At 38.6% G+C, this 14,908-nt stretch overlaps 1 protein-coding gene across 3 annotated transcripts in view; it reads left to right on the top strand.

Moving 5' to 3' along the window:
- LOC113920824 (fibroblast activation protein alpha) overlaps nt 1–14,908 on the top strand; it is a 74,022-nt gene that overhangs the window by 45,229 nt on the left and 13,885 nt on the right. For 2 of the 3 annotated variants that reach the window (XM_027591177.1, XM_027591178.1), the window contains 5 exons: nt 282–406; nt 4,506–4,553; nt 9,959–10,057; nt 10,522–10,591; nt 11,346–11,540. In XM_027591177.1, the coding sequence (XP_027446978.1) occupies nt 282–406; nt 4,506–4,553; nt 9,959–10,057; nt 10,522–10,591; nt 11,346–11,540 (537 nt within the window). Of the gene's footprint in view, nt 1–281; nt 407–4,505; nt 4,554–9,958; nt 10,058–10,521; nt 10,592–11,345; nt 11,541–12,829; nt 13,000–14,908 lie in introns of those variants that run through there. The other variant, XM_027591179.1, reaches the window with a different exon arrangement.

Below are 14,908 nucleotides of genomic sequence, written 5' to 3'. Positions count from 1 at the left end.
AGTGGTTACCTCACTCCCATTCAAGGTGTTAGATATTTCTCCCACCTCAGAGGAACTGAAGGGCTTCTCTCTCAAGGCTTGTGCCTCTTTAGGCAAAGATGATTGAAAAATCAGGCTACATCAAAATACTGTAATTCCCCTTCACTTTAAATGATATTGGCAAGAGAAAAATAGAGTGGGTTTGATGTCAATATGTAAATTAGTCATTTTACATGGAGTAGTACATTTTGATAAATACAATCTCAAAATTTCAGCTTAGTTTTATTTTCATTTTCCTCTAGAATTAGCATTGGAAGCTATCCTCCAAGCAAAAAGTGCATTACTTGCCATCTAAGGAAAGAAAGGTGCCAATATTACACAGCAAGTTTCAGTGACTACGCCAAGTACTATGCGCTTGTCTGCTATGGTAGGTAACGGACCCCGAGCTCCACCACCACACTGCCAATGTTGTCGTCATCACCATCTTCCCCTGATCAATCCTAAACTACAGGTCATCGAACACTTGTTATATATGAGGATCTTACCTATGTTATCTTATCTAACGCTTACGGGGAAAAAAGTGAAAGGAAGATAGGAGAGCATTTTTATCTCAGTATTTTGCAGTTGAGGAAATAGAATGACTCGCAGAGGATCCACACTGCTGGTAAGCAGCAGAGCCAGGATGGGAGCAGGGATGTGTTGACGGTAAATCCCAAGCTCTTACCGACTGTGTGCCGCAGCAGCGTGAAGTTAACGTTATAGGCAAACACCATCTACTCGCTATCACAGCAAGACGCGAGCAGGGTCACAGAAAGAAGCATTCTCTGTTAAAACGGTTGCTGGACTTTGGCCCCATTTGCCTGGAGAAATGTCAAACTCTGACGGCCAGGGGAAAGAATAATGTCCTAGAAACCTGAACTCCTTCCCTCGGAGGCCAATATTTCTTTCAATGATAGTTTCAGTGAGGATGGAAAGTAAACTTTTGTCACCTCATATGTTCTTTCTAAATTTGGGAAACATAAGTAATTCATTCAAATAGTAAAAAGTCATAGGGAATAAAATACACCAAATACTTCCTGGTTTTTTAGGCCGTGTGTACATTTAGTTAATAATTTCTATCCAAATAATTTTATTTCGTGCATAACATCTTATCTATATCTTGAACATACGACAAGCCCTGAAACAGATTGGTTACGAGTCAGTAGATCAGTGAAATATATTGGGGTCTTGGTAAGCATCGTGGAGATTTGGAAAACGGACTTGAGAAATATCTACTTTTCCATTCTCTATCCCACTCCCATAATTAATCCCTGAGTCTCCCTGGTGAGGAACAGCAAACAGAGAATGTTATTACAAAATACATGCCACTCTACTGTTTCTAGTATCAACTCCCAGAGGAAAGCAGCTCAGAGAACAAATGGAATCTTTGGCTGATGGAGATCCCTGACCAGTTGCAGAAGACCCCAGGTCCTTTACTTCCCAGAAGGAAGGCTGCCCTGTCATGCCGCTTTCCTCACCCCAATCACCTGGCCCCAGAACCCGAGCCCAGGCTCAACTGACTGCAGAGGGGGATAAACATTTTAACCCGAATGCTCCCTTTAAGATGGCACAAGATGTCAGTTTGATACAATTACTTTAACACAGTGTGTTGAGTCAGTGACATCCCTGTTGTTCATGACTGTACGTGCTGATTGTGGTTATGTCACTTAAAGATATATATTAAATGTCCTTCTCAAATTATATGCAACATTCTTCAACCCAAGCTATATATTTATGCAACATATATTGAAAGCTTACATGCCAGGCATATAGTATCATTGAACTAACTATACTGAGTCATCTGTTTGTCTTTCTCTCCTAAAGGCAGAGGCTGCTTTCTTTTCATCTTTACATTCATAAGGCCAAGAAAAATGGCTACTGCACAATAATTACACATAAGGCATAATTGTTGAATGAACATCGGTGCTAAAGAAGATCAAAGCACTATTGCCTTTTGCAAAGCCTAACAAAAAACCTGTTCTTATGCTGACATATTTACCCATAGAGACCTCAGTGACCCTACACTTGCATACATTCATTTATGTTTATACACATTATGCATTTGTACGATGCTTCAACCCTTTTTCAAAGCACGCTGCCACTTTTTATATCACTTTGTCTTCTTATATTTGCTTGAGTCTGAGTGCCCACTGAAAAGATAAGGAAGCGAAGACTAAGCTCTCCTCAAAAGTTGGTGGAAGAGTCCTTTCTAGAACTTGAATCGCCTGACTTTTCCACACTCACTCTTGCTCGGCAGTATGGTAATTTCCCATTTAGCAAAAAATATACTGTGTGGGAAGCATCACATCGTCTGGTGTTTTTGAAGCTCCAGTAAAATGAGTCACTGAGCCATCATAAGAAAAACCTTGAAATCTTTCCCTTTAGGACTAAGAGTAAAGCCTCATTATGTAACTTCAAACTCTCCAAGAGATGGTGAGTAAATCCCAGATAATAGGATCAAATAGGTAAAAATTATCTTCCTGATGCTGACGGAACGGAAGTAATGCAAAGGAGGGACTCCAGACAATTGGTGTTTTGATGCCTCTGTGACCACAGGCTCAGGCCATTTATACCCAGGGTGGCCAGTCATTAGTCTGTCTCAGAATTTGGCTAAAACAGATATGCTAGTTGTCACTCCTGGAGCTGCATACCCATGAAAATTCCATGGGGTGGATGCTGGTTGACGGAAATCAAGAAATTCAGATTCATGTTTCAGTTCCTTACACTCTGACCACAAATATAATATGTGTTCGTCCTTTCTAATAACTTTGAGGAAAAGCTGGTCAAAATGAAAATCTTTGAAAATGAAATTCTATAAGACTTTGAAACTCCACACAATGGAGAATTATTTTTTGAGACAGGCTAATAAATAGTATCCCTTCTCCTTACTCTCGAGTTCACCTGAGGGTCAGGGAGGAAATTAAAATATTAGCTTTATCACCTGTAAAGGTTACTCAGAATTACAATTACAGGAATATGGGTACGACTAGAACGCCCCTGGCGGCCCCTGCAGGCCCCAGCATTGTCCCACTTAGAGCATGAGGATCCATTCAAGAACAGGCAGAAAGATGCCAGGAACAAAGCAGAAGAAGGAGGTACTTCTATCTATCCAGGTCTTCTGAGAACTCATCAAAAAGGTTACCCCTGCTTCAGCTTGCTTGGGATCTAGGGTGCTACTCTAATGATATTCCACAAAGAAGAAAGAAGCATCAGGAGTGCAAATGAACCTCTACTCCCAGCCTCCATGTTGTTTCTTTTAACCCATCGACTGACTGTCAGAGCAAGTTTATCCTTTAAAAGCATATTTCCAGGGGCGCCTGGGTGGCTCAGGCAGTTAAGCGTCCCACTCTTGATCTCAGCTCAGGTCTTGATCTCAGGGTTGTGAGTTCAAGCCCCATGTTGGGCTCCACACTGGGTGTGGAGCCTACTTAAAAAAAAATTAAAAATTTTAAAAATATATATTTCCAGGTATTATTTTATCCTGTGGTTCAAGTAAGTTGGAGATAATTAGTGTGTAATTATGTACAGATCTTGCTAAAATGGCCAGTTTCTGCACAGAGCACCTGAGTTCCATGCTGTAATATGTAGTGGACACTGGTGTGTCACCCAGAACCCCCCACTTCCAGGCCGAATCCCTCATTTCGCTAGCTGCTGAGAGTGCTGGTGGCCGCCAACAGCTCACAGCTAAGCTCCCACCCTGGGAATCACTCTCATCCCCTGCCACATCCGATGACTGCTCCAATCTGGGGTATAAAAGCCAGCCCTGTTGGTACATGGAGGCCATTCTGCAAGCCATCCAGAGCTCCCTGTGGGGTCGGCTGAGGTTTGTGTTTTGACTGCACTAAAGCCCACCTTCCCTTACCACCTCATCCTTCCTCTTCCGGAAGTGAGCATCCTCATACTACCCCCAGAAAAATCTCTGGCCCACAAAACTTCTGGGTCTGTTTCCCAGGGCATGTCACCTGCCACAGCATACAGGTAACAAGATTCTATACAAATTTATTTCTGCCTCTATTAATTACATGGGGTGGGGGGAAAGATGCTGGGTTCCACCCACCAAAATACACTGAACATTGGACCAAGAAGCCAGACTGAAAGTATCATCTGGGTGCCGGTGAAGGTTATTGGATAATAAAGACACAGCTAACGCTAACCCATACAACATGATGTCTTCTCAGAGGGCCATGTATCGTGGCAGATCCTGGGGGCCATTCGTGTAATGAGATCTGGACTATTCGGGATCACTCCTGGAAAAGTGCTCAGGCAACTCTTCTCTCACAGCTGTTCTTTGATTGTGTTCTGATCTCATGTGTTGTTTAAATATAACTTAAAATGTGGTATTTGCTTCTCCATGGGGGAAAAAAAAACAGCTGTAGAATTAAGATGTACTTGAGCTTGACACTCATCACAAATATGACCATTTTCTTATTGGGAACTCAGTGTTATTTTAAAGCTTAAGCATGTTTTTGTTTTCATCCTGTGCACAGGCCCAGGCCTCCCCATTTCTACCCTTCATGACGGCCACACTGATCAAGGTATGCTCACTTGCATGCTGTTGTCTAAAGAAATCCTGAACTCTGGGTGACATTATACTAGAGGCAGCAAGACAGTTTCCCCACACCAACAAGGGGAACTGTGATGGAATCCTGTGGTCATAGAGCTTATTGTCACATAGACTTGGATATTCTTTGAGTCAAACCTGATCCTCTGAAATTTAATAATTATTTGCAGTAAGAACCTGGCATAACACAGATGAGTTATGTCACAGGAATTCATGCTGTCTTCCCCAGTCAGCCTTATAAAAAACACAGAAGCTTAGCATTGGAAGGAAACTAGGGATATTTAGTACAACCTCCCTCCCAAATAAGAATTCCTGCTTTGATGCAGCATTCCAAAGTAGAGACAAAATACAGATCTAAGTCCAGTTCAAAGCAGAGGGTGTCTGACTATCACGCTGGCTTTTTTGTTCTAACAGCTACATCACACTGTTGCTACAAATGAAATCCCTGAAATTTAGAGTCTTTTCCCATTTTCAACTATTATCAAGACAGTCCTCCTCCATCCCATATCTGTGATATTGGTTGAAAATAGCTCACAGATCAAAGATGACCGTCTTTGCTCTCGGCAGAGTGATCCGAGTGTGTGATTGCCCCCATACTCTTCCTGCAGTTCCCCCGTTGTCTTTTGATTTACTACTGAACAACGTTATAGGGTTGAAGTTGATGGAGATGAGGGACAATGAGGGACTTCAGGACTCGTGCCTGTGATCCTCCCCAGACAGCTTTGGTGACAAGTCAGGAGACTGCTCCAGGATTAGTTTGACTGCCAGCTCAATGGCTCAAGTAAAATAGGTGAAAATAAGGTAATGAGAAAAAATAGTCAATTCGGAAGCTTTGGGCAGGACAGGCATTGTAATACAGGGACTGTGAACTTAGTGCCATTTTGAAGTTGTTTTTTTGTTTGTTTGTTTGTTTGTTTTACCTCATGTCTAATAATGAAATACCTTTAAAGAATAAAAGATTGTATTTCTCAGTATGGCTCATCTCAACCTTGAGTAAGAGACATTTTAAAGCAATACTACATTCAAATCTGAAAGATTTTATTTTAATGGAAATTCCCATAAATGTATGATTCCCATTTTATCATGACTGCTAAAGGTCAGCCTCCCTTTTTTCAGAGCATGAATTTCCACTTTCTTATTACCCTTCTCTTATCCCTGCCAGATACCAATTTCGGTACCGCATACAAAAATGTTTTTACTTCACCCAATACTTACAAAATAGGTGCAGTGCTCATGTCACTCTCATTTCTCATATGTATTTATATGTTTTCTAACCCTCGAATAGAATGCGATTTTTTTAGAACACAGTTCTGCAAACTCGCCTCGTGATGAAACTCTCCAGAGATATTTATTATAAATACAGATGCTCAGGTCCTCCCCAGAAATTCCAGTTCAGTGGATCTGAGATTGGGCTACAGAATCTGAATCTTTAATAAATTTCCAGAGAAGCTGCTTTTTAGAGCAGATGCTGGGTCTTCTATTTGTAAGGGGTTTTTTTCCACCCGTTTTCCTTTGCATTTGGTGCCAGAAATCTTTATTCAACAGATACTTATTAAGCACCTATCACATTAAGCCAGACACTGTGCTAGATACTAGATTCTTAAAATTAACAGATACGGGGTTAGATATATGGTCCAAGTCCTCAAGGAGATTATAGATCAACGGGGAATGCAGACATGTGAGTGGTAATACAGTGAGGACACGATTAGGATGGGGGAAATAGAGCAGGAAAGCACATAAGCAGGGTGCTGTACCTGGGGGTTGGGGGTTAGGAAATGTCTCCTAATGAGAGATACGTCAAACTGGAAACTCACAAATACAAAGGAGGGATTAATGCTGCTTGGATGTCCGGCTTGGTCAAGTGGATTGATACTGATGCTTTTTACTGAAGGAGGGATTCACAGCCAAAAGAATGTTTGAAATGATGAATTTTGTTTTTGATGTTGAGCTTGAGGTGCCAATGGGATATCCAAGGGAGCCATCCGAAGTGACAAAGTTTTGGATCTGGACATTGGATTGAAGATGAGGAGCAAGAACTCCCAAATTCATTAATTTATGAAACCCATGGTTACTAAGACCGTGGAAGTGGATAGGAACACAGAGTAGGAATAAAACTGTGCAGAATACCAACATGAGAAATGGGCAAAGAAAAATGAACCTATGAAGGAGACAGAGAGGGGGACAGAAGGAGGGTAACCTTGAGAGTATGGTGTCATAGAATTCAGGGAGGAGAGGGTCTCAGGAAAGAGGAAGGACTCATCTGTGGCAAGTGCTACAGAGAGTGAAGTGAGACCTGCTCTAAATCAATGAATTTAGCAAGAGGGAGATTACCATTGGCTTGGCCAGACCAGTTTCAGAGAAACAGTGGAGGTGGGAGCCAGATGGAAGCAAGTTTAGGCTTGATTGGACGTAAGTAAAAAGAATATTTTCAATAGGTCTGCCTGAGGAGTGGAGGAAAGAGGTGGGATGATGGCTGGAAGCAGTTGATAGAGGTTTAATTTTGCTTTTGAAAGATAATAAACATTTGAGCATGGCTAAATGCTGATGGAAGAAATCAGGAGACCAGAAGGGGTCAAAGACATAAAGGAGGGAGGTCTCCAAAAAAGTTGGGAAAAAATGGAGCCCAGGGGCAGGTGGAAATTCATCGCTGGCATTGTGCTGAGCAAGAACGGAGAAATTACTAATGCAACTGTATGAAAGTGTGTAGACATTGCAGAAAACAGTGCAATGGCTTCATTTTATCCGCAGAGTAGGGTAAGGTCATTTGAAAATAACATAGGACCTGAACCAGGTGCTTTAGAAACCCAGAAGGGTAGGCACTTAACATAGACATCCCAACAGACGCTTAGTTGCTTCAGGCACAACAGGTGCTCATTACAATTACCCAACTGATCGAATGACCTCATTTATCAGCTTTTCCACAGATTCTTCACATAATATAATTAGTGAGTAACATATAGTAGTTCATATAATTAAAACAAAAAAATTCTTACATGATCCATCATTCTTTTTTTATTTCATCATAATGAAGAGTCCACAAATAAATGGAAAGCATATACTACATATATATCGTGTACTAGGTACTAAGTATGCTAGGTACTGAGTATAGAATGATGAGTGATAAAGATGAAAGGTGCTCTGGGTGGTAGCACTCCTTCCAAGTTATATGCTTTTAATGCAAAGCTACATAGAGAAGCCCAGTCGGCACCGCCACTGCCGACAGTCCTAAGAAATCCCATTTTGCTCCAAGGGGTGGGAAAAATACCAAGTTAATTTACTAATGCTTCTCTGGACTATAGAGCATTAATAAGCTTATAAATTAACTTTGGCATTTCAGTAAGCCATGAATCAGGAAAATTCAATAGCTAGGAAAGAATGGAGGAATCAAAGTCTAACCAACCTAGCAACACTTGTGTATAGTCTCCGACTTCTGGTACCTGTGGTAAAATGATAAAAGTAAATAAGTAAATAATAAATATAATAATAAGTAAAATATGAAAATAAATAAATAAGCAATTATAATGCAGTCACTCTGTGTACTTGCTCCACACAGGATTCCCTTCATCCGTACTAGCTCCACACACAGAACCCACACAAGGAGAATGAAGAGCTGACTCCATTGTACTCAGAATTGTATATTTGGTGGGGGTTTTTTTGTTTTGTTTTTTGGGGTTTTTTTGTTTTGTTTTGTTTTAACTTTTAAGATGCCACAAGTATCTCTTTCCTGATGGATTATCCAAAGTTAAAATGAAATTTATTATGTATCTTATACAACTCATACCAAAACATCTATACTTGTTCTAAGATTAAATATAACATGTTGGAACAAAATGCCATGAGTATATGAAAACTGAGAGTTACAAGGGAAATGGTTTGGCAAACTTACTGTAGTTACAAGTATTTCTCCAGTTCCCTATCTTCAAGGACCACTTTTAAAAAAGGCACAAAAACAAGAAGATCACAGGATGTCTTTTGTAAAAACTGCCATATCTCAGAAGTCATCCAGACCTTCTTTTAAGAAAAATAAATCGACAAACTCTACATGTTACATGAAAGTCTATAACTTTTCTCTAGAAGATAACTAGTATCAATTCTAGTTCAAAATAAAACTTGCAAAAAAAAAAAAAACCCTCAATTGCTAGAAACCCATTTGCATATACCACCAAACTACAGCATCAGGAGATCAATGGATTGTTCAGTTTCAAAGATTAAAGTGTGAACATAATTAAGCTCAAATATAAGCAGCAGGTTTTTTGGAGATCCTTTAAAGTGAAAAACAGAAAGAGATCAGAGCGTGCATATATTGTTATTTTACTAAGATGTATAACTACCTTGACAAAAATGATCTGAAGGGATATGATGTGCAATAATTCAATTACCAAAAAAAGGAAGAATATCCTATATTAATTAAGTACGGCAGGAAAAGATTTAAAAAGAAATATATGTTGGGGTGCCTGGGTGGCTCAGTCAGTTCAGTGTCTGACTTGCTTTTGGCTCAGGTCATGATTTCAGGGTTGTGAGATGGAGCCCTGTGTCTGGCTCCACACCGGACATAGAGTCTGCTTAAGATTCTCTCTCTCCCTCTGCTTCTACCCCTCCCCCCTTCTCTCTCCTTCCCTCTCTCTAAAATATATATATATATATCCTATATTAACATATATTATAAAATGTTATATATATCTTATATATATACATATATATATCACAGAAAAAGTATGTCACAGAAAAAGTATTTGACTTTACACATTGAAAATTTAAAAAAACAAATTTCGTGACTACATAACTAATTGTTTTTTAAAGATTTATTTACTTATTTGAAAGAGAAAAAGAGATCGTGCACGCATGAGCAGGGGCGGGGTGGGGGGGCAGAAGGAGGGAGAGAGAGGGAATCCACGTAGACTGCCTGCTGAGCCTGCCCTGAGGTCATGACCTGAGCCAAAATCAAGAGTGGGATGCTTAACTGACTGAACCACCCAGGCACCCCTATTTTAATTTGAGGTTTCAGCAATATAGATTTTACTTCCACTACTTTTTTTTTCTTAGTAGATGATAAAAAATAGTCACCTACTCAGGTCATAGCTTCATGTTAGAAAAGTTGGAGATGGGAAAATATGGTGAATAAACATTTTTGCCTCTGTGATTCTGCTCAAAATGTGTTTTGATGTCATAAAGAACAATTCAGGAGGCAATGATTAATGTCCTCATAAACTCATACCTGCTTTAAAGGCTGGGTTAAAAATATGCTTGTCAATATAGAATTTCTTATACAGTTCCTTATACAGTTTCAGTTTCATCTATACTAAATCCAAAAGAATTTTAAGAAAGGAATTTTCTTATGGAATGTTATTAATTGAAAATGAACATTTTGTTTTTTTAAAGAAATTAAAATCCTGGAAGAAAACAAAGAATTGGAAAATGCCTTGAAAAATATCCAGCTGCCTAAAGAGGAAATTAAGAAACTTGAAGTGGATGACATTAGTAAGATCTTTTAAAAACTTCTCATTTACAAATATGAAGCTGAACACTTATCTTCCTTTTTAAAAAAAAAGTATAGGGTAAATATAGTCCAAACCCTATAATATTAAAGGTCTTAAGTAACACAATCTTACTGTAACAATAGAGTTTCACAAAAGATCTTCAATGTTTGTAAATAGAGGTGATCTTATACTTTGCTGTAGCTCCATTTCAACACTGATATTTTTTTAAAAAGAGTTTATCTAATTTTAATTTTAGAATGTGTGCTTCTAGAAAAACAATAACTCAAGATTGCCAGTAATTTATAAATTTGGCAAAAATATGTAATAAAAATCAACTTAAAATATATTCTTGATTTTTTAGTTTACTAGTTATGAATTAATTTTATGTTATCTTGTTATTAAAGAAAATAAATAATGCTATAAATATAGTGGAATGAAGATTTTTCTTTTTTTTTCCCCCCCAAGCTTTATGGTACAAGATGATTCTTCCTCCTCAATTTGACAGATCAAAGAAGTATCCCTTGCTAATTCAAGTGTATGTAATATTTTCTTTGGTGTAAAAACTATTTACTGAAAATATGTTGAATTAAATACACATTTATGAGATAGAATGAACCATTCTCCTTGGTAACAGTTCCTATTGATGCTGTTTTTATATATTCCTCAACTAATCAGAGTAAATAAAATATGGCTATTTAAAATAGATTGAGGAAGTTTGGGGGTTTTAGATGGACTGGCTTGCATTCGCTGTCTTGAATTTCCTTTGTATGGCAAATTGCCGAATGTGTCAGAATACCTTTGAGATAGAGAAATTGCAGCCAAAAAATATTGTAAATCATCTTAATGTCTTATGTAAGTGAGTTAGAAATGAAATAAGGGAATGGAATACATTTAGTGGAATCACACCCAAAATCAGTGCTGACCTACACACAATTTGCTTAAAACACCATGCATTTTTTTTAGTATATCTTATGCCTGCTTTTAGCAAGTGGCAGGTGGCAGAAATGACGAAAAACCCACACATATTCCTTGAAATGCCAACCCTAGATGTATCCGTTTTGGGGAATAGGAGAGGCTGTGTCCCAAAACAACTTCCTTGTAGCAAACCTCTGGGAAAAGCCTGGTCCTCTCTTGATTTTGAGCCAGTTCTAATGCCACTGTTATTGAAATTTTATCATGCAAATGTACTGGGAAATACTAAAGGCAATTCTTAGCCATGATGTGAAGTTGAGTTTTACCAAGGAATCCAAGATTCTTTCTGTTGTGTTTTGTTTTTTTTTTTCCTTTAGGTATGGTGGTCCTTGCAGTCAGAGCGTAAGGTCTGTATTCGCTATTAGTTGGATTTCTTATCTTGCAAGTAAGGAGGGGATAGTCATTGCCTTGGTGGATGGCCGAGGAACAGCCTTCCAAGGTGACAGACTCCTGTATGCAGTATATCGAAAGCTGGGTGTTTATGAAGTTGAGGACCAGATCACAGCTGTCAGGTGAGCTCTTCTCATTCAAACAGAAATTGGTGTGCAACAAAAGTCATGCAATCATTGCTGGGTTTCTCCATCTTTAATGATTTCATTCTTTTTGTCTATTTTCCTCACTTCATTTAAAGTTACCATTAATCTTAAAGAGATATTTTGGCCCAATATGAGAAAAGAATTACCGATGGAAAAGAGCTAATAAATGTGTAGAAACATGATTTATAGTGATAAATGACAAATAACTCTCTTTCAATATTTCAGTCATTCTGATACCCTTTCATTTATTCCCATGGTTCACACACAAAAAATTGTATAACTCTAGGGATGGTCTATAGGCAATCAAACATCTGAATTTGCTCAAGCGTTGTGGATTCTAGCTCATAAATTTAGAAATGCCTCAAGATTTCATCAACACTCTGTCCTTATAGATACTAGGCATTCTTTTGTAATTAAGCTAAATGTGAACTTTGGCTGTGTTAGTATAAAAGTGTTTTCCTGTTTTCATTTGACAAAAAAATTCATTTTATGTAATACAAATTATATAATGAAAACATTCATAGGGAAGACAGACTCATAATCTGAGTTCTTCCCAACTACATTCTCAACCATAATTTGTGTCTCCACCATCTTTTCTGAAACAAAAAGAATATAGTCACCAAAATCGTTGTTTATTTGCAAGTACTCTGCAGGATTCTTCTGGATATTTCTCTACAGTTGTTGGGTTTCTGTTGTTATGTTGTGCATATGTGAAGTTAGAGAACAGTAGTTTATAAATGTAAAAGCTAACACAGGCCAGTTGCACACTTAGTCATGGATGTATATGTGTGTGTAACGGCCTACATTCAAACACTGTTTCACAGCAAAGAGCAATTTAGAAAATTCATTAGTAAATTCCTTTGATCATCTTAATGTCATTAATAGTTACTGATTTCAATATAATACACACAATGAAGATTGAATTTGACAGCTAGGAGCTAGGCCCAGACAATACTTTTCTGTATTTTTGTCTCTAATAACAGCAAAAGAGTTTAGACTCACAAGTAATTATTTTTAAAAATGGGAAAGTAATCATAACCCATATGTTTTCAAATCTTCCTTCCATTCTGTGAACAGTAATATACACACACTTACATACAATATTCAATTAAAACCAGTCTATTTGAGTAAAATCTGACAAATAAATAAGTAGATTATTAAATAACACTGCACAATCTGCGGCCATTATTCATGCCTAATTTCTAGGAGGCTCCATCTTTCTTGCTGATCCAGATTTTTGGCCTCTCTGCTATTAACCTCTTTAGGAGAATCTTCTGCCTGATGGAGAGAGAGGCATAGAAGAGATAACCCAAAGAAAAATCTACCAAGAGATCAGTTTCTCACAGAAAGACTATGGTGTGCCTTGATGGAAATATGAACACTGCTGTCAGTGTTATAGACCTAATTCTTTTTTTTTTTTAAGATTTTATTTGTTTATTTGACAGAGAGAGACACAGCAAGAGAGGAAACACAAGCAGGGGGAGAGGGAGAGGGAGAAGCAGGCTTCCCGCTGAGCAGGGAGCCTGATGCGGGGCTTGATCCCAGGACCCTGGGATCATGACCTGAGCCAAAGGCAGATGCTTAATGACTAAGCCACCCAGGCACCCCTGGACCTAATTCTTTAAGGAATTTTTTTTTTTTTTTTTTGGTACTGTGGGTCACAACTATTTGTACTTAAACCATGCAATAAACACCAAGGGCATGCAACCATGGGACTACATTAAAAGCCAGATGTGGAGGGTGCCTGGGTGGCTCAGTCGTTAAGCGTCTGCCTTCGGCTCAGGTCATGATCCCAGGGTCCTGGGATCGAGTCCCACATCGGGCTCCCTGCTCAGCGGGAAGCCTGCTTCTCCCTCTCCCACTCCCCCTGCTTGTGTTCCTGCTCTCGCTGTGTCTCTCTGTCAAATAAATAAATAAAATTTAAAAAAAAAAAAAGAAAAGCCAGATGTGGATTACACCTCATTTGTCATTCAACCGGATTTTTCCAAAGTTGGTAGAGCTAAAAAGTGGTTTGTTTTGGCACTGGTTGAAAAACAAACTTATCATCATCATCACATCGCAATCTACTGATGACAGCACAATACATCATCATAACTTTGAGTGCACTTATTTACAGCCCAAATTGCAGCATTTGAATTTAAGAATACCTCAAGAAACAGAACAGATAGCTTCTTATCGTGTTTCTTGGATGGAATGAAAATTTAAACCTGAAACCCATGGAGAGGCCTTAACGAAAATTGTTATTTCTGATGTTCAATATATAGGACATGAAGCCACAAATTGTACCAATTTTCACAATAATATAAATGTCTTTGGCATTTAAAATTGAAGATAGACCAGAGGCAGTAGTTGGCTACCTTTACCTTCTCTGAGCCATTTTTAGGATGGAATCTGAAGAAAGTCTTCCTGCTATAGAGCAGGCATATGTTCACTCATTTGCTCAGCCATTGAACAACAACAGATCAAATATTAATATATGCCACTGCAATCCACTCTGTATGAAATTGTGCAACTTACAATTTCTACTTCCAGTGCACTTACAATCCTTGTAAAAGGGTTAACACCCCCACTGCCCACCCCGCAGTCTGAAGGGATGACATTGCTGTTAGATGGAACTTTTAGTAAACAGCCTAGTGAACCAAGGGTGGCTGTGTGGCCCATGCAAAGCATATACACAACAGTGGAGATGCACTGGGGGCTGGCCTTGCTTTGCTTGAAAGCATCATTCTGCAAAAGTGAAAGGGACGCCTTGGAACCCAATGCTTTGAGAAAACAAAAGCTAAAAAGGATAGATTTATAATGATTATCCTGGGAATAATTCAACCACATGTCTGCCAAGAAATGTTTTAGGAATCAGACACTGAATGTCTGACATGGGAATTGGGATTGTAATCCCTTTATGGTCGCCCTCAAATTACCTTCCCACAAAAGAATAAAATGTGTCCCCTTCAATCTCATATAAAATGCAATTTGGCTAAATTTTTTACATACCAAAAGGAAATCATGTGTGCATATTTGGAAATAGCAGTAAATACTACTCAGGATCAATAAATAGATTTAAACAAAGCAAAGCAGGGTTAAAAGAAGAAGAAGAAGAAGAAGAAGAAGAAGAAGAAGAAGAAGAAGAAGAAGAAGAAGCAGCCAGACAACCTCACAACTTTGACTACACAAAAGAGAATGCTTCAAAGGAGATGCTTGTGAGGTCAAAGCGTAAGTGAAACTGGGAACTGTTTTCATCAGGCTTCCCTGCAAATGGTACATAAGTGGGACCCATAAAACTTCGTTAGTTATAGGGTCAGTTCTACTCATTTGGGGTATATTTGGCATTTTTTGACATTCCCACA

The sequence above is a fragment of the Zalophus californianus genome, chromosome 3, assembly GCF_009762305.2.
Source record: "Zalophus californianus isolate mZalCal1 chromosome 3, mZalCal1.pri.v2, whole genome shotgun sequence".
Classification (NCBI taxonomy): domain Eukaryota; kingdom Metazoa; phylum Chordata; class Mammalia; order Carnivora; family Otariidae; genus Zalophus; species Zalophus californianus.
The sequence above is the reverse complement of the archived record's forward strand: the minus strand, read 5'-3'. Positions and strand labels throughout refer to the sequence as shown.